This window comes from Thermobia domestica, chromosome 10 (genome assembly GCF_964235325.1).
Source record: "Thermobia domestica chromosome 10, izTheDome1.hap1.1, whole genome shotgun sequence".
In the NCBI taxonomy this organism is placed as follows: domain Eukaryota; kingdom Metazoa; phylum Arthropoda; class Insecta; order Zygentoma; family Lepismatidae; genus Thermobia; species Thermobia domestica.
In genome coordinates, this window is record NC_137463.1 from 98,178,550 (window position 1) to 98,198,411 (window position 19,862).

At 35.5% G+C, this 19,862-nt stretch overlaps 1 protein-coding gene across 2 annotated transcripts in view; it reads left to right on the top strand.

Annotated features, from left to right (window-relative positions):
- LOC145662597 (5'-3' exonuclease PLD3-like) overlaps positions 1 to 19,862 on the top strand; it is a 283,939-nt gene that overhangs the window by 242,131 nt on the left and 21,946 nt on the right. For both annotated transcript variants that reach the window (XM_081728311.1, XM_081728312.1), the window contains exons 5-7: positions 8,546 to 8,668; positions 12,006 to 12,074; positions 16,057 to 16,188. In XM_081728311.1, coding sequence (XP_081584437.1) covers positions 8,546 to 8,668; positions 12,006 to 12,074; positions 16,057 to 16,188 — 324 coding nt within the window. The remainder of the gene's footprint in view (positions 1 to 8,545; positions 8,669 to 12,005; positions 12,075 to 16,056; positions 16,189 to 19,862) is intronic.

Below are 19,862 nucleotides of genomic sequence, written 5' to 3' on the forward strand. Positions count from 1 at the left end.
AGGCGCGACACGGAGTAAAGACCAAAAGCGGAAAAGAATCAGCTGTGTGTCGTTCGTCATTCGTAACCATAAGCACAGGTGGTCGAGAATGCAGCGACTATCTTATCGAAATAAAGAAAGAAAAACGTGTTATCTGCTCATTGCCGAACAGTTAAAAGCTAGAAGCAAAAATAAGTTTGAGAGAAATGCGTAGTTCTTCTTTTCGTATCCAGGTGTTCTATCAAAAACTAAAAGCAAAAAGGAAGAAAAATGAATGAATATCTATCGCTTAAAAGTTGAAAGAAAGATTAAAAGAAATGCGTTGCTTTCCTGAAAGAAAATTCGTATCAGTTTAGGATTTTTTTTTTTTTTTAATGAAGTGAACCTCACTTAACATCTGTTTTAATTCCTGCTCTCTGTATAGCTTCTACGTAATTGTAGTCCACCGGTAAGGTTAGGTGTGATTAATGGGATACACGTAGGCTCCCAATATGTTGAATTGAAGTAATAATGTAACCAAGGATCTCCTAAATAAAGAGATAACAAACGGGTGGTTGATAAGTTATTAACCTGTAAAGGAGTTGAATTATTCTCATCGGACTTGTCGTTTTCGGATTTTGACAAGTTGACTTCTCCACTAGGGGAAAAAGAGATTGGTTCTTGAGTTTCATTAACAGGTGACAAATTAAGGTCATGCAAAAGATCTTCTGGTAGTTGGCGACGTGCCAAGGCCATCCAAATTTCACGGGTTTCAGGGGTAGGTTCCCATAACTTGGTCCTGTCTATCGAATGAAGTCCTAAATATTCACCTGTGGAAGGGTCAACAAGTTCAACAACACGGTCATTAATGACCTTAACACATCAAAGGGGTCCTCGGTACAAATCAAAAAATTTTGATATTTCACCTTTCAATAGACTACTGATGTTACGCTGTTTGAGAAAAATCAAACTTCCTTGTTTTAAACGTCGTCGCTGTTGTTGACTATCGTTCCATCGTGCGTTCCTTTTTTTAATGATGGCTTTTCGTCGGTGGTCTGCCATAAGTAATTTATTCGACCAACTAATCCCGTCTTCCTTATCAAAATCTTCAGATACCTGTAAACCAAAATGCTTAAAAATGGGACGAGAAAAATGAATATTAAGATACAAACTTGCTGGTGAAACACCAAGACTTTCAACGATGGAGTAGTTATGTAAGAGAACTGCTTGCGTCAGGTTCTCGGCCCATTTATTATGTGACTGACAACATAATAACCTAAGAGTAGATACAAGAATTTTATTAGAGTGTTCTGTGATGTTACTCATTGGGTGATACGGTGTTGTATGATGGACTTTAATATTGTACTCTTGCATTTTAGATAGAAACTTTTTGCTATGAAACACTGCAGCGTTATCTGTCAGCACTGCCTGAACGATACCTAAATGTAGCATGTATATATCAAATAAACACTTGATGACTGAAGTAGCAGTGGCGTTCTTCAAGGGGTAAGCTGTACAATATTGAGTAAACACATCAACAGTAACCAGTGCGAAGCGCGCACCATTTTTGCCTGATGGGTATGGGCCTAAAAAATCAAGGGCCAATAAAGCTCTAGGTTCTGAATAAGGATTAGTGGACAAGAAACGAGCTGGTGGGTGGTGATCGGATTTAAATTGCATACATTTCACGCAATCCTTTAAATGTTTCTTCACATCTGATCTCATTTTGCTCCAATAAAATGATTTTGAAATGATCCGAAGCGTTCTGTCTACTCCCGGGTGATCTAAATCGTCATGGTAAGCTGTAAGAACGTTATTCACTAATGACCTGGGAATGCAAATTTTATATGAATCTGGGAAATGAAAATCTCTGTATAAAAGAATACCATTATCGAGTTTGAAAAATTTTCCCAATTGCGTGAATTCCTTGGAAGTTCTTTTATTTCCTCGCCTGCTAAAAAAGAAATAATGGGGAAATAATTAGGATCTTCCTTTTGCGCGTTCTGTAACTCTTCAACTGAAATATTTTTGATTTTGTCTTGAATAGCCTGTAAAAGATGAACACGTTTAGTTGGTAATTCTTTGGAAGGGAAGAGACGTGAAAGCGCATCTGCACAAAGGTTCTCGGAACCTTTCTGGAAACGTATTTCGTACTCCAGCTGTTGTAATTCCAGGGACCATCTAAGAAGACGAGTGTTCCAAGGCTTGGCCTTATCTAACCAACTGAGATTTTTATGATCTGTAATAAAAATAACATGGTGACCGATTAGCAATTGACGCCATTTTCGGACCGCAAATACGATTGCAAGACATTCGATCTCACTCACACTATAGCGAGACTCCGCAGGTGTTAAAGTCCGACTAGCGAACTGGATTACCTTTTTCTGTCCATCACTGTACTGATATAGGACTGCACTGACTCCCAAGCGGGATGCATCCGATTCTAAGTAATAAGGTAAATTCAAGTCAGGATGTGACAAGAGAACATCTTTACAAATATCGTCTTTAACTTGTTGAAAAGATTGTTCGTATTCTTCAAGCCATTGCCACCGTTTTCCCTTTTTGAGAAGCTGAAAAAGAGGTTGCATTTTTTCTGAGAAATGAGGAATAAAATTTCGTGACCAATTAAAGAGACCAATTACAGATTGTAAAGATTTAATATTGGTGGGTCTGGGTAAGTTACGAACCGCTTCTATGGTTTTTGGATCTTTTTTGATGCCTTCGGGAGTAATCAAAAAACCTAGAAAAGATATTGAATTAGTGCAAAACGAACATTTTTCAATGTTGAGAGTAAGGTTGTGTTCTCTAAACTTTTCAAAGATTTGTCTCAGCAATGCAAGATGTTCTTCGAAACTATCTGTAAAGCAAGCCAAATCGTCAATGTATCGTAAGATTTTAGCATGTAACTCTGGTCCCAATACTTTTTGGAGCATACTGTTTAAAACACTGCTACCATTTTTGTAACCAAAACAGGTGACTCGATATTGGTAATGTTGGCCTTCGAAATTGAATGCTGTATATTCCTGGGACTTAGGAGTAAGCAAGGCTTGATTATAGCTACTTACAAGATCCAGGGAGCTAAGGAAAGGTTTACATTTTACTTTTAATAATAAGTCCTGTATGCCCTCAGATTTTGTTTGGCGAAGTTCCACAAACCGGTTCGGCAAGCGAAGATCAACACATATTCTTGGTTTCCCGTTTTTCTTGGGAACTACAAGGATAGGATTGCTGTGAACAGAATTTGAATGACAAATTAATCCTAATTCTAATAACTTATGAATCTCATCTCGTACATCTTGGAGATACTTATGAGGGATGGGATATTGTTTACGTACCAGTGGCTTGTCAGTTTTAACCTCCATCTCATAAACGAAGTCTTTACAGAGACCTGGATAATTCGTAAAAATATCCCTGTATTGTGAGAAAAGAGAGTATAATTGCTTTTTCTGTTGGTTGTTTAAATTAAAAGTGCGGTTAACAGCATCTCTAATCTGTTCGTCTGTAGCACATTGTTTTACAAAAGTGGCAGCTGAAATAGAAAAATTGTTGTCTATCGTATCTCTCTCTTCATCTTCGGAGGTTTCCTGAAAGTCAAAAGTTTCTGGTAAAAGATTAATAATGGTTTTCAAATTATTATATTCCATGGAAATCGTACCATCCGAAAGATTAATTTGGCTTCTCAAAGCAGTAAGTGCATCAAGTCCTAAAATAAGATCTTGATTAAGAGATTCTGTAACATAAACTTTTACATAAACAGAAATGTTATCAATTTGAATAGTGACTAATGTGTAACCTCTTACTTTTCTTCTGGTTGACCCACTGAAATCCACTAAAAGTACATCATCAGCTGGAGTGAGTTTGGGTGACGTCACATCTGCGCTAATGCGTTTCCAAAGCGCTAAAGACATGAGGCACGTATCGGAGCCTGTGTCCGCCAGACATTCAACTTCACTATTACAAACTAAAACTTTAAGTTTAGCAGAGATAGGGTTGGGTTGCGCATTAATATAATGGTCTAGACAGTCTGTGTCCGATTCGCAATCACTTCTAGCTAAATCCGGATTATTTACACTACAAATGTGAGTATGCGATACCAGAAAATGCTTAGTTGGACCTACAGTGGGATAGTATGTGTTGGCCGGTACCCGGTCCTCAGTACCGCCTTCTAATTGTTTTCCGAGTGGCCAGAATTCCAATCATTACGTCGGTTTGACCGGTTTGAGTTGTTCCTATTGTTATGATTTTGCCTATTGTTGTTATTTCCCCCATTATTATTCCTCCTTTCATTGTTGGTACTATTGTTTCGCCGATTCCTAGAATTATTGTTCTTTCGTTCAGGTCTAGTGTTAGAATTATCGCGCGAGTTGCGATTCCTGTTCCGTTCCTCACTATTTCTCTGATCACGTGATCTCGAGGGTCGGTTCCTATTATTTCTACTATTGTCATGTCGCGTACGACCTCGGTTCTGATTCCTATCAATTCTCATATTATTGACACGCTGATCCTGGTACCTTTGATTACTCTTATTATACGAAAAATTTCGTTGGTTACTTTGGAAACTGGAATTTTGATTACCATTATAATTATTACCCTGCTTGTATCTTTCTTCTCTACGACTTTGCTGAGCATGTAAAGTTTCTAATTTTTGAATTGCGGCCAAAAACTCCCTGATATTATTACATGAATGAAGAAAGAGTTCAGTTTTAAATCTATTAGGCAAAGTCTGTATTACATCTGTAAGTATGAGAAATTCAGGCAATTGCGGTGTCAATTCACGAAGTTTATTGAATTGATCTAGCGCGAAATCGTGTACGGAACTATGTACCTTGGGATCGAACCTAGTACTCTTACAGGTTGATAGCCTGTGTTGTACTGTAGCTTTTCCCGCGAAAGCTTCAATAAGTGCTTGTTTGATTTGCTCATAGTTAGTAAAGTCGTCTTTCCTGATATTGTACCAACTTAACGAAACTCCTTGCAACAAATGTGGAATGAGTTTAAACAGAGCTTTATCAGAAAGGTTGGCTAATTGAGCTGTAAGCTCTAGCTTTTGTAAATAATTGTGAATTGATTCACTAGAAGGATCACCCTGAAATTTAGGAAAACACTGAATTTCCTTAAGCATGACATCGTCTTTTAATTTCGTATTTTTTCTTTGGCGATTAGTGAAAGTAACATTTTTGTCGCGCTTGCGCCTTCGGTCACATACAACCTTGATTTCTGAATCATCACTTGTGCTATCACTACTACTGGTGTTCTTACACTCCGAATAAGCCGAATCACTATAATGCCTAACTTGTCTAGGAGTATCTGTTTCTACTCGGGGTTCGAATTCTGACGCTCTATTTTCGGTACTTTCTACTCTCTGGGCGAGCTCTACCATATCACGCCTAATTTCTTTTATGTTCTTATCTATTGCCCGTATTTCGGCGCGACATTCTGCGTTAGATTCATTTTTTACCTTCATATTGTAATCTATCAGTTTCGCCTCTTCATATACCATTTTAATGTCTTTACCTTGCCTTTCTACGCGTTCAGAAATTTCCTCAATACGGTCATGCATCTCATCTAATTTATCGATTGTATCTATATGTAAACTAACGCAGCGTTCCTTATTAGCCTGACACACATCTCGGGCTGATTCCAACTGCCCTTGGAGGGATTGTGTGTAATCGTGCAAGTCTCCTAAATGATTCTGAATTTTACAGACTTTTGCTTCTATTTGTTCTACACGATGACATGTTTCTTCAGTCTGTTGCCTGACTTCGACGCTGGTCTGTTTGGCGAGTTCGATTGCCTGTTTAGTACTATGACTGACTTCGTGAAGCTGGTCATGAATCTTAAGTGTTATGCCATCGTATTTTTGTTCCAGGATTTCGTTCCTACGTTTACTTTCGGCCTCTACATTCCTAATACTTTGTTCTAATCTTTGGTTATTTTCGCGACATTCCCTTTGCACAGCGTCTAACTTCTGACCTAACTCACTCTTTAGCTCTTTTTCTAATCTATCGATATTCTCTTTATTTCTATCTACTTTTTGTTCTAATCTAGCTAGGTTTTCTTTATTTTCAGCACGAGTTTCTTTATTTCCCTGTTCTAACCTAGCGAAATTCTCTTTATTGTCTCTCATCGATTCTTCGAGAAGTGAACTCATTCTAGTTATAATATCTACTTCCTGATGTTCCATTTTGGACAAGAGTAAAACTTAAAACGTATGATTAGAATAAAATATATTATCACAAAAACATATGATTAAAATCACCTGAAAGAAATTTTTTTTTTTTTTTTTTAATTCCTGGTACTGAGCTGAAAGAGAAATAGTATATTAAAATATTAATCTTATATGTATATTCGAGCACCAACGGTCTCGATTCGGGTCGGTAGTTCGGGCGTCATTTATTTGTAACCAACTAGAGTGCGTGGTCCATGTTCGGGCAGCTATTTATTTGTAACCGCCTCAGTTCTGTTCGTTTATTTCTCGGCTCGTGGTATTACCAATAAGTATACTCCTGATACTTTAACTTACCTGGACAGGACGACGAAGACCTCTCCAAGGAAGGTTACAAACTGTTTCCCAAAAAGCTCGTCGGTCTCAATAATGAGATGAGCATTAGGCGCCGAGAGGTTCGGGTGTCTCGTCTCGAAAACCTCACGGACGATCAGACGGTCATCCAGACCATAACACACACAGACATCACTCATACAAACAACGAAAACACACTGGATTAAATGACACTATACTTATTTATTAAAACACTATTTTGAAAAAAAATAACGAAGAGAAATGAATACAACACTGGACACTAATAAATTTTGCCGCTGAAATTACGCTTTGCCCTTTTCGGGAAATGTAGCCCTTTATATATATATGATTATAATTCAGATATCACTATAAACACTTCGCTCATACCCTTGACACACTTGGGGGGTTAGCACTGGGGGAAAGTTGTCTGGATCGTCCCACGATGAATCCAGTTGTTACGCTGAACAGTCCTGCAGCGTAAAGGTGAATCTTCAGCAAAGTAATGAAAAGAAGATCTCCACAATGGAATACAGATATTGGAGGGCGCGTATATAACTTTTTAAACGCACAAGGTCTGCGGACCTGGGATTTCACTAATTGGGGCTAGCCGTAAGAAATCGTCCTTCACCGGCTAAATAGCTTGTGCCCCTTCACAAAACTTCACCAACGCAACGTGCGTGGTGGTTGTGTACAACACCGGAGTCGAACTCCCTGAGCATCCAAGCTCAAGCTACGGGTTGCAATGGTCAACAGAAAAGTGTTGGCAGTTCATTTCAAAATTCACTCAGTTACTCACCTGTATGCACATACAAACAAAATATAGAAAACAATTTATGTTAATTTTAGTCAACTGCCTATAATGCACTAGACACGGCGATAACACTGGCGTGAGAAAGTACAGATAACGAACTACGAAAATTGTGAGGCTGGTGCCACTTTGGCTACTGGGACATCTGGTCAGCCCGTATTTCTCTAATCTATTGTAATGTTTCCATAAGCGATTAAAAAAAACACTTAATTCAGTTCCAAATAACTGCAGAATATATACTGTGCATATAATGAGTCAGGGAGAAACACTGAAATGGTTAGTCACTAACTGAAATGTTTTCACTAAAAGCAACGTTTTAAATATATATATGAAAAAACGATGAAAGACTTCTTTGTCCAATTGTGTGGGAAAGAAGCAATTCCCACCAAAGAAAGAACTTATGTGCGTTGCAGAATAAAGTATAAATCGAAAATAATAATCACCGTCTTTACGAAATATACAGAGTGTCCACAAAAAATCCTTCTATAACCTGGTAGCGGTTATAAGCGCCCTCATCATTTGGTTCGAATCTCACGTTAAGCCATTCAGGATTCGAATCCCACGATTTAAGTAATGGCATTACTGAAAAGTATTAAACATTACTAAGATCGGATATGAGGCTTTCTTGCTTGTGCATGGCCGATGGGTGAGCATGCTTCTGCTTTGAAGTTCAATTTCCTGATTCAGTCTTAGCTCATGCCTACTGTGAAGGCTATTCGTTTCGCTCTCCGTCACTCTTTCTGATATTTTATTGATATTGCAGCAGAAATTATCAATGTAATAGTTTTGAGGAAGCGTGCAATTTCGTACTTAAAAAATGTTGTATGATAAATTGATAGATTTTTCTTAAAATCCTTTCAAATAGTGCAGAACTTTTGAGCCTTGACATGTATGGTGGTGTAAATTGCGTCTACAGATTTTTGAACTGGTATTAGTTTATCAGATATCATTTATGAGATAAATGGCGGTAAAGTGATGGGAATGTAGTGTTTCTAAAATTGATTTTGCTTTACAAATACTATAATACTTATAAAATGCCGATTTTTGATGTAATGGAAACAATTCATGGCTACTCATTAATAAATATTATTTTCTGCTTTTGATTAAAAAAAAAAAAAAAAAAAATCACTGATACGTAAGTAAAATTAAATAAAATATTTTGGCTTTCTGAGGATTTAGGTGGTCTGAGATTTTTCTTTAACAGAATGTTAATTCTTTAAACATGACTCCTTATGTTTAAATATGTTAATTCTTTTTAGGTCAGATCTCTGAATTTCCCAAAACTGGTTGGAGCTGGTATTCTCCACACAAAACTATGGTTAATTGACAGGAAGCATTTCTATATTGGTAGTGCTAATTTTGATTGGAGATCTCTTACACAGGTAAGACTATTGCGTATATATACGCAATAAATAAAATAAATAGTTTTACGTATATTGCGGTATTTTCCCTCGATACTTTCACTCAGTTATATTGCGCGAACTTCATAAGAAGAAATTGTCTTACGAAGATTCAATCAAGTGGGAATTTATGTTAGTTTATTTTTCCACTTCTTCACATGTATTCCAATGGAGACGGCGACTGGAAGGTCACTGCAAAACTTTACATATTTTAACAGTCAATTATAAAAATATTTTTACAAGCTATTAAGAATTTTTTTTCTACTCTCGTCATTGTAATCCATAAAATTTATGATTCAAAATGGAATTTCTGACGACTAAGTGATATAGTAGTCTAGGCATGAAACTGAAAGTATTATTTCCTTTCAAAATGGTCTATTAATTGCATTTCGTTTACGTAATGTGCCTATACTTTGAAATCATTCGTCATACGTTAATTCTGCTTCATATATTTCGATTACTGGCTATAATCTTTTTCAGCGTCACAAAGTTTAGGTTATAGGTAGAAAGAAAAGTACGATATCTGTATACTATTTATCAATTTAACGATGCAGGTCTAATTTAAAATGGCGATAATGCGTCTTCATTTTTTATTGTCTTTTTTTTTTTTTGGGAGGAAATAAAATGTCGACAAATAGAGGGATTTTTATCTTTTATCGTTGCGATCAATATCGAGAAACATAGAAAGAAAAAATACCTAAAAGCGTAATTTTGCCTGAAATAGCGTGAGCTGGGGTCTCGATTTCTTGAATACAATAAGTGTTTCCGGAAGCAAAATATTCAGAAAACTATTCGAAGCAGAAATAAGTGAACAGAGTTGAATAGAGAGTGATAGTACCCGAAACTCACCAGTATGTATATTGAATGTAATGCGAGTAATTAGATTTAGGTCTCTAAGAAGTGCGGGGACGTCTGTGGTGTGACGATTTTGCAGGAGGTGCATAGTGGGTATAGAAGAATAAAAAGAAAATCAGGCAAGTAGAACAAAAATTCTGCCTAAAATTGAATCCATACAAAACAGGATTACCCCCCCCCCCTATTTTTTCTCCTGGTTTCAGCCTGTGCATTTCATAAGTCTTATATGTACTACTAGCAGCGTTCACCCCGCTTCGCTGGGGTCACCCCGGAACGCAATAAACTTTGTTACTTAGATAATTTTTACTTTTTCGCTTTCAAGTGATATGATAAAAACCATAGAAGATTGGAGTAAATGTTAACATTATATCGCCTGTCATTTATGTTAACCCGTCGAGTGACACGGTCATGTGGGTTGCATATAAATACGGTTAGATTTAGCTATGATGAGCTAACAAAGGATTTGTACGTTATGGACACTTGAATGGTCAATTATCTCAAGACACTGGTAATTGAAAATTAAAGTGATATGATAAAAACCATCTAGGGTCCAAATCTTAATAACCCGCCAAAAATGAAAGAAATTGGTTCAGCCGTATTAGCGTGATGAGCTAACAAAGGATTTGTACGTTCTCTTTTATATATAAGATTGTAAAGTACTTCAGTAAAGTACTTATTTGTATTTGTTTTTAATCTAAGTGTTATTAAGATTACAACTAGTGATGAAAATATTCGTAACATCGAGCAGCAACATAACGATTGAGAATTTCGATTAAAAAAGAAAAAAAAATCTCAGTGTCTCTGAGTGACCATGGATAATATAATTTAAAAGTCGAAGTTTAAGTGGTTCTTTACCATTACCGTTTTTAGTATGAAGTTTCTCCTCTCACTTCAGTCTATTTGATTTGTACAAAAAATTGGAAGTGAAAATAAAGCAGAAACAGTAGAAAATAAAAGTTACGTTAATTTGCCAAGCTTGTTACATTAATGAGCAATAGATGATATTTAATATATAAACAAAAATGGAAAAGCAGTCTCGTGCATATTCAATATTAAAATATAATATTTATGTCGTTCGCTAACATTGGCTCGATATTATTAGGCTAGTGAAGAAACTTCACAATCTGGTATAAAAATAAAATTAATTAAATAAAGGAATACATCCTGCTCATTTAGGACACATGTGCAAAGTAAAATTAAAATATGGAAGTTTAAAAATATCATAAATGTGGGAAAATTCCATATAATTATTTATAAATATTTTATATAAATATTGGTAGACATCTTTCATTGATAAGGGAACCATGGGAACTGCGAAACAGGATTAAGATTTCATCAATGATATTTGTTTGTTTACCCACAATAGCCTGGAGAGAATTGAAACAGGAGACAGCCAATTTTTAACGTAAAGCTCAGTTATTATTTTTATTTATTCCTGTTCATAACATGACACTGAATAAAGGGAAAACAGATTCTGGCGGTGAACATCATGACACAACGACTTGGTGCAGGTTGGGAAAAGACCGACTTGAGAGTCTCTTTTCCTACCTTGGAAGCAAAATAATATCAGCTGGGAGAGTCAGGATGACAATTGTAAGCCACATATACCAGGCAAAGATGCACAATATTTACTTTCAACATCATTGACGTGCACCTCAGCAAGAATCTTGGACATTCAGAAAAGTGGAGAAAAGAGTGCTGGTGGCATTCGAGTACTGATGTTATCGACGTATGTTGGAAATTCCCTGGGTTGATAAAATGACTAATGAATAGATGTTGAGGAGAGCTGGAGAGGTAAACCGTGCTTGTAAATACTGAGGATAAGAAGAACCACCTGGATAGGTGACCTTCTCAGACACGATGGACTTTATTAACACCATCACCGATTGTATATGGCAGGAATGCCAGGGTCCGACCACATCTGAAGTTCATCAACCAAGTAATGGGGGACACCGGCTACCTCAACTATTTAACCGAGAAGATTCCAACAGGTCATTACGATACCTGTAATGTTGTGCAAACTAATCTTCGGATTTATAAAGTAATAATAATAATAATAATGAATATAATTTTACAAGTTTTGGTAAGAACGTTTGTTAAAAATTTTACACAAGAATTTCCTGAAAACATTTCCATAGTTTTAAGTAAACGATGTGCATTGTGCAAATTAATCATGCTATTGCCTGATAGACGTGTTGCATATTACCTCTATTTGCTGGAAGTGTTCTTTCCCTTATTGCTATCAATAAAAGATCCCTTATTGCTATCAATAAAAGAAAGCTCAATTTAGTGTTGAAAATATCCTTTAAGCTGAAATTTTCTGAAAAGTTCTGGTGGTTCTTAAGTAACTTCTTTGTGTGTAACGTACTGATTAGCTAAGTGTGATCTAAAATGTTGTAAAGCTGATTGCTATATATAATATTAATTTGTTTAATTTATATATATGTTCTTTTCGTTATTTAAGGTGAAGGAACTTGGAGCTGTGGGACATGACTGTAGCTGTTTGGGTGCAGATCTGGGAAAGATATTTGACGTAAGTTTTTATACTAGTTGTGCAGTCATAGTTAAAAAAAAATGAATATTCTCCTCTCATTTAGTAGCTGTAAACCTTTAATCCTTGATAGAATCGTAACAGACATAGACGTTATTCTTCGCCCCTTCGAATACCTGTTGTAATGTTGTTTATTAAGTAAAACAGTAGAGGCAGTTTATAAGGTTTTTTTTTTTTTTTTTGGTGGGGGGGGGGTGACAGTTCTTGATTTAGCACTCTAAATCAGATAGAGAAATGAAGAAAACAAATTTCTAGTTAAATTAAGTGATTGCATATAAGTGACTGCGGGAATATAATTTGAAGTACTCACCAACTACCTCTGTAAAAATTGTTTTGTAAGTACCGCATGATTCTGGAATAAAATATACAATTTGGTGGTTGATAACAAGTGCATTATTATGTTACAACGTACTCTGATGATATTTTTGTTAAAAACATTATGAAGGTAACAGTTAATAAAACAAAAGTGATGGTGACGAATGAAGAGAGCTGTGACAAATATAATAGACGTTGAAGAGTAGAAGGTAGAACCGGTGAATAGGTTTGGATACCTAGGTAGTATTATGAATGAAGATGTTAAATCTGAACGGGAGAATAAAAGCAACATTTAGGAATGGCGAAAGATATATTTAGGAAGAAAGGAAAAATAAAGCCTATTTTGTTAATTGCTGAATAAAAAGTATTAATAATAACAATAGAAAAAACTGATTAAACTTTATGTTTGAATGATACGAAAAAGAACTACAAAAATTGACTAGAAATTTTTGATTGTAAATATTGAAAAGAATAAAGAAACTTTAACCCTTTCAGACCTGATTTTTTGTTTACTCTCCGGTGTTATTGTTATTTTGAATTATTATTCTTTATGACTTAAAAAATGAAATACAACCGTCAATTCGTTTGCGAATGTCATATTTAGAGAATTATCGACGAAACATTTTGCGTGCATTAGGGTTGAAATACGTATATAAAATAAAAATGGAATTAATCAAACACATCATTGTGATCTATATAGTTTAGAAACTCAAAATACATCACTAAAACAAAAAGAGATTTTATTGCAAATAGCTTGTTTCGCCAAGAATAAAACAGCCTACGTGGGTGAGCTTTGTCCATTGTGATAGCTCCTGCAAGTAGTCTACAAGAAATGTGCATTGCTTCCTGACAACAGATTAAAACACCACAGAAATAGTGGAAAGTGATTTAGAAAAGTTCAAAGAATTCTGACATAAAAACCCAGCCATTTAGAATCCTCCAGAGTAATTATATTAAGCTTAAAACTTAATGTACACAAATGTGACCACCAGGTCTGAAAGGGTTAAGTGGGTGAAACTAAAAATCGATAAGGAAAGATTAATCGTAGTATGAAAGAAAAGAACAGGGTGGGATGCAGATATAAAAGAAAGAAGACGCTAGTTAGGGCACTACCTGAGAACAAATAGTATTCTCAGAGATGTACTTAACAAAGGCGGTGTCTAGATCGTGAAATATCAGCAAGGGTACACAGGCTATTATATAGACTAAAGAAGATAATGAATATTACTTATTTAGTGCGTCATTGTCTGAAATTGAATCTGGAACTACATACACGTGTGGTATTAGGCCAAGGCTGAAATCTCACGTGTTAAATAAGTTTTCTATCTGCTGTGACATTAGACATTTAAGGGTATACACCTGAAAGTACAGTACCATTACACTAAGAAAAGAAAAATGCTGTTTTATGCATATGCTGTAAATGGTTCAATAAGTGTGAAGGTCAGAACCGAAAGGATCTTGGAATAATTTTCGGTAGCGAACTTCCTTTTTCAGACCACTCTCATCTACTATTAAACAATGCATGCGTATGCTTGGAATCCTGTAGCCTCTCACACAATTACGAAGTACTCTTACTTACCAGTCTCTGTTCGGTTGTTACTATTATACGTCTTATCAGATTAAAATTCGTACTGAATTTCCTTCTTGGAACTGTACGTTGCCAAGTTCTGATGCATGAAATATGCCTAAGCATGATTTATAGTTATCTGTTGGTAATTCTAAATATAGCAGAACTAACAATGGTCTCACTTATCTGTATAAAATATGATATTGTCAGATCAGATGGACTGAACTCGAATTGAGCTTTCGAAAACACAAATTGTACAACAAATAGTCATCTGTTCTAATAATCGTTTTAGACTTTTCGTTACCCACCGTTCATTACTTTACAAATTTTCTAATTTTTACAATACCTTAACACTGACGTAGTAGGCACAGAAGTAATGTTTACTTGTTCATGAAACATCTGTGGAGAACATGGACATGTAATTATGTAGCTGAGAAAAAGCAAAAAGGCTACTAACCGCAAAAAAATATGTAGCAGAATTTTCTTCTACATGCAACAGGTAGCGCTTTCGGAAGATGCAACTTCCTTCTTCAGCCTGTGGTAGACTCCAAAAAGGATAAAAAATATGAAGGAAGGTTTAAAAATGGTTAAAAGGTTAAGATATTGTATATATTATATCTTAACCTTTTAACCGTTTTTTAACCTTCCGAAAGCTCTACCTGTTACATGTAGAAGAAAATTCTGCTACATATTCTTTGCAGTGAGTAGTAGCCTTTTAGCTTTTTCTCATTGAATATAATCACTGCTCGCAATATTGAGATAATTATGTAGTTATTTCCAAATTGTTGCTGTGGCCAAATTAATTTGACCTGTTATGCTATTATTACTTTGTTATGTTCGTTATTCTTATTTTATTGTTACTTTATTTTATCAAGTTGCAATGTAAAAAATACAAAGCTGTATCAGACTTTGTCCAATAAATGAACATGGAAATATATATGTGTAGAAATAAACAAGTATTTTAGTTGTACTTCGTTCGCAGCAGCATATATATTCTGTCTTGTACTTCCTGATTCATAGCTACTGGTATCTGCTGCGAACAAAGTACAACTAAAATACTTGTTTATTTCTACACATACATTTCTATGTTATATATATAATCGTTCCACGATATATATAATCGTTTCGATATTTATGTATATTGCACTTTTAATTATCCATTATCAAAATAACTACCCTAATGAATTGCTGCCAATCATAATTACAAATAGGGTTTTGATTAATTAAGACTAGATGAATAAAGCAAAGAAAGCAGAAAGACTGGCGCACTTCTAATAGCTTGATTGTCGAGCATCTGTCCGACAAGTGGAAAATCGTGGTTCGGTCCCCTCACCAATTCTGCAGGAAACTTTAATCTGTTTATGTTTTATAATTCTTTGTTCAGTAAGTATAATCTTTGCTGTAACCTGTTGATATATTTTGTGAACCATACCAGGAGTGCGCATCTAGAAATAACCTGCTTGTTCTAATAATAAATTATATGTATTGTATGTATTCAGCATCACAATGTTGATATACTTCTTCTTAATAGAGGGACCTTTGCAAGAACTACACAGGAGATACAGCTTTTAGAGTCTCCTGGAGACGGACCATACGAGAAACAGTGCTTTTATAATTTGGCTGTACCTTAAATAAAAACAATGTAACTTTTTCCCAGATCATTTCTGTCTTTGTAGACATCTTAATTGGGTTCTATCTGAACACAAAGTTACTAAGACACGGCATAGTTACTTTTGTTAAAGTATTGCACATTATGCGCCACTAGTAAACGTGTGAAATCTTTCAGAATTGTAGTATTATTCCATCACTTCAGGAATATCTGCAAAAACTAAATTATGAGGAAGTGTTACCTTTTAAGAAAATAACATTTTATTTAAGCTGCAAATCACTAATTAAACATACAAAGCTGTTCCGAAGAAAAAGGAGACTACAATCTTATTTTAATGGTAGCAGATTACTTACGAATTGAATATCAGTTTGTAAGTCAATGATTTATTATTTCAACACATGGACATTGTTAGTTTTACTGTGTATCAAAGTGAATACTATTTTGTGATTTATTTTATTTATTTTTATTTTTAGGTGTATTGGTACCTAGGGAAACCAAACGCTACAGTGCCATCCAAATGGCCAGAAGAATATAATACACAATACAATAAAGATAACCCGATGAACCTGACAGTTGATGATACTGACATTCAAACATATTTCTCGGTAAGTGTTTTTTAATGACTTTGAATTGTTCGTTAGCATATTTGCAAGGCTTTATAATCTGTTTTCCGAGTTACGAAAGAAGAAGGAAGATACAATATTGTACTTTTAACCAAGTACACTATCCAATCTGAGAGTGCAAAATACAGTGTAATGTTGATGAATACGCAGGGTAACATCTTAATGATAAATATGCAGTGAATATTCGTATCTTCCAAGATATCAACTGTGCATTCACAGTGTTCAATAGGTTTTCCATGATTCCAGCAGTATGTATTGTAAATATATATTATAATAACTAACAGTCAACATTTTTAGTTTAAAATCAGGACTTTTAAACTGAATTGGCCGCTCTCGATTTTGTCCATTGTTGCCGAATTCCGTTAAATTGAGGTTCGTAAAATCAAGAGATTAGCGTAACTTCACTCCGCAACACACAAATCACTTAAAATACAATTACATATTGTCGTTGTTTGGCAAGCGTTGGGCAGAAGACGTTCAGTGTACACAGCGACTGAATAATTGCTGCTAATATAGCTTCCCTGCGGACTCAGATGTGATCAGGGCTTTAAAACTAAGAAGTAGCAAGGGTTAATTTACTTCAGTTAGAGTTTTTCATTTTGAATTTTGACGAACTTTTGGATCGAAATACTCCATTGTGCATTGGACAAAAATTCGAGAACTAACATTACTCGTAGTCCGCTTCTATCACTGTAGATGGCGTTTCGTAGGTAACATGTAACTGAATGTCCCACTAGCGCTGACGCATGACCGTTGCAGTTAACTGGAATGAGTATGCCAGTCGATTACGTGGAAAGTGCTCGTTAAAATGGGTTGAAGCAAAAACGTGATAGAATTATTAAAAGAGGCCGTTATGTTTGAACACACAGTAAATAATGAAATTCAGTTTTAGTGTATCAAAGCAAATTGTCCGGTGTATTTACTAGGAATGGTCTAACACGCCTGTGAACACAAAACTGCGTCAGAACTGAGGTTGCAGAAATATCCTAAACCAGAGGAATTGCCGATGATTTTCAAGGAAAAAGAATTTTGAAGTTCAACAGGAATTGCTTCAATCGGTGAATCCAAGTCCATCACAACAATTTCTAAAAGAATATTGAGAAGAAAACTTAATTCTGCGGCTCTTCTCACTGCGATACGTAAATCAGCACGTCTTCAGGGGGATCAAAAACAGACTTGAAGTGTAGAGGACCGAAAACGTGTAGTGTAGTTCGATGAGTCGCATTTCTGTCTTTTTCCAATGATGCAACGTGTCGAGTGCACCAAAAGTGCAATGAAGAGTTTCAGTCAGAATACGTCGAGGGCGTTCAGTCTGAAGAAGGTTCTGTGATGATATAGTGTTTTTTTCTTACCATGACTTGGGTCTGCTTATGCAGAGGAATGTCAACATGAACTAACTTGTTTATTTGTATATTCTCAGTGAATACGCATAGCCATTTGTACAATATATTCATGATGAATATGCGGTTGACACCTTTCCGTTATGAGAATTGCGTGTTTACAGAGCTCAAATGGTTTTCCGTTATGAGAATTGCGTGTTTACAGAGCTCAAATGGTTTGTGCATGGTTTCATTCACCCTGTCGCAACTAATCTGGGTTGCAATGTCCTCAGATTTAAATCCAGCTAAAAATCTGTATGACTATTTGAGCAATGGTCAGACACAAAATTATGTATTCCTTTTACTTTGGTGGAACCCACGAGATCCTCTGATAAGCGAATGAATTCACATCGATGTGGCATACTTATAACACGTCGTAGAGTTACTTCCAAACAGAAGCAAGGCCAAAGGCCATGTTATCTTGTATTATGTAAATTCTGTGGGGTAGCTAATTTTTGTCCGGTTACAAACTCAGGGCTCATAGCGAGTCACTTTTTAACTAAAACTTACTTTTTTGGGGAGATAAAGTGACTTTTTGTGTGATTTATGTTTTGCATTGGCAGTTTTCTAAGAAAAATATTATAAAAATAAATGGAAAAAGGCAAAAACTTGTTACTCATTACTCTTCTGAAAGCTTCAGTACTTGCTGCCACATGTGAAACAGTCAGCTTTATTCTCACTTCAGCTGTTATTCTTTCTAAAGCACAGTGGATGGTTGGAGGATGCTTAAGCTCTCAAGGTGGGGTTGAGAACCCTTCTGTGTCTATTCTTTCTTCTATCATAATAGTCTTTTAGTTTTCTCTCGTAATAGTTAAAGCTCCGCTCAACGTTGTGTGTGTGTGTTTGTGTGGTTCATCATGTTCGTCTTGTGTTATGCTTCTTGTATGTTCTTCTTAAGAGTAGGTGATAAATTTGAATATTTCATGGCTTTGAGAACTCTCAATGCTAAGTTAAATATAATGTCTGGGATAAAGAAATTCGGAAATAGGCCAGAACTGGTTCCAGTTACTCAGAAGCTTCTTACATCTGCTAAGTCTGCTTACTGTAACTAGAAAGCATACTTAGAAAACCTGAGAAAGGAGGAAGCTCAAAAAGAAGTAAAGAAGAAAAGATGAAACAAAACAACAAAGAGAGAGGTGATGGAGAAATTGACAAAAGAAAAAAGGGACATGATGAGATTTTGGTCACTTTTTCGTACGCTTTTGGTCACTTTTCAACTATTTACAAGAGACCAGACCACTATGAGCCCAGTAAACTTAAAAAGAGGGGCCTCGGTGGCTCAGTGGTGGAGCGCTCAACTCTGGTGCTTGGGTCCCTGATTCGATCCCAGCTCACGCCAAGTCTTTGTGGTCGACGAACGCCTTGTGCTTTGGTTTTCTCGAGGTTTTTCCCGTTTCCTCCAACTTCCTTCATTCCACCATTATCCATCTCATTATCACTGTGGAGCAAGGTAGTTGGGTGTTAGATCGCTTACCTCTGGTGCTTGGGTTCCCTGGTTCGATCCTCTTCCAAATAAGTTTGTGATGAGCAATATCATGTCTGTGGGTTTTCTCGGGGTACTTCCGTTTTTCCTACATTCTCATTCCACCGATTCTTCCATCGTTATTCACTTACCTTAATCATCCGTCTCCTTTACCCTAAAGGGCATAATCGTGAGACGTTAAATTGAAAGATTTGATTTTCATTATTACCGTCTCCCGTAGCTTTGGTACATAATTATCAGATGTTAAATCTAAAATGAATTATATATTAGAAAGAAAAACCTGTGAGACTGTTAATCACTTTGTAGCATTTTATTTAAATAAAAGAAAATACCACTTCACCCTTAAGAAGAGCATTAGAATGTGTGCACTCGGGAGAATTTTCGAGGTCGTTATGACTTCGTATCTCTATTTTAAATTCGTATTATCTTAATTCATTTTGAGAAAAACTTTAAACTTCTGAAGAATGACCGTTATTCACATATACAAAAAGGAAAACTGAGGTAAACTCTACTCATAACACTATTTCAAGATGAATCGAGAATCGTTAAAACAGAATGGAACGTTAAGAAACGTTAAGAATGTTCTTGAATCAATGAATTTCGGCATTTATCAGACTTAAAATTATCCGGAGTGGTTAACATGCAGTTTCCTGGTAGTATTTCAAATAATAGTAATAATATTAATACTAATATTAATACTAATAGTGATAATAATAATAATAATAATAATAATAATAATAATAATAATAATAATAATAATAATAATAATAATAATAATAATAATAATAATAATA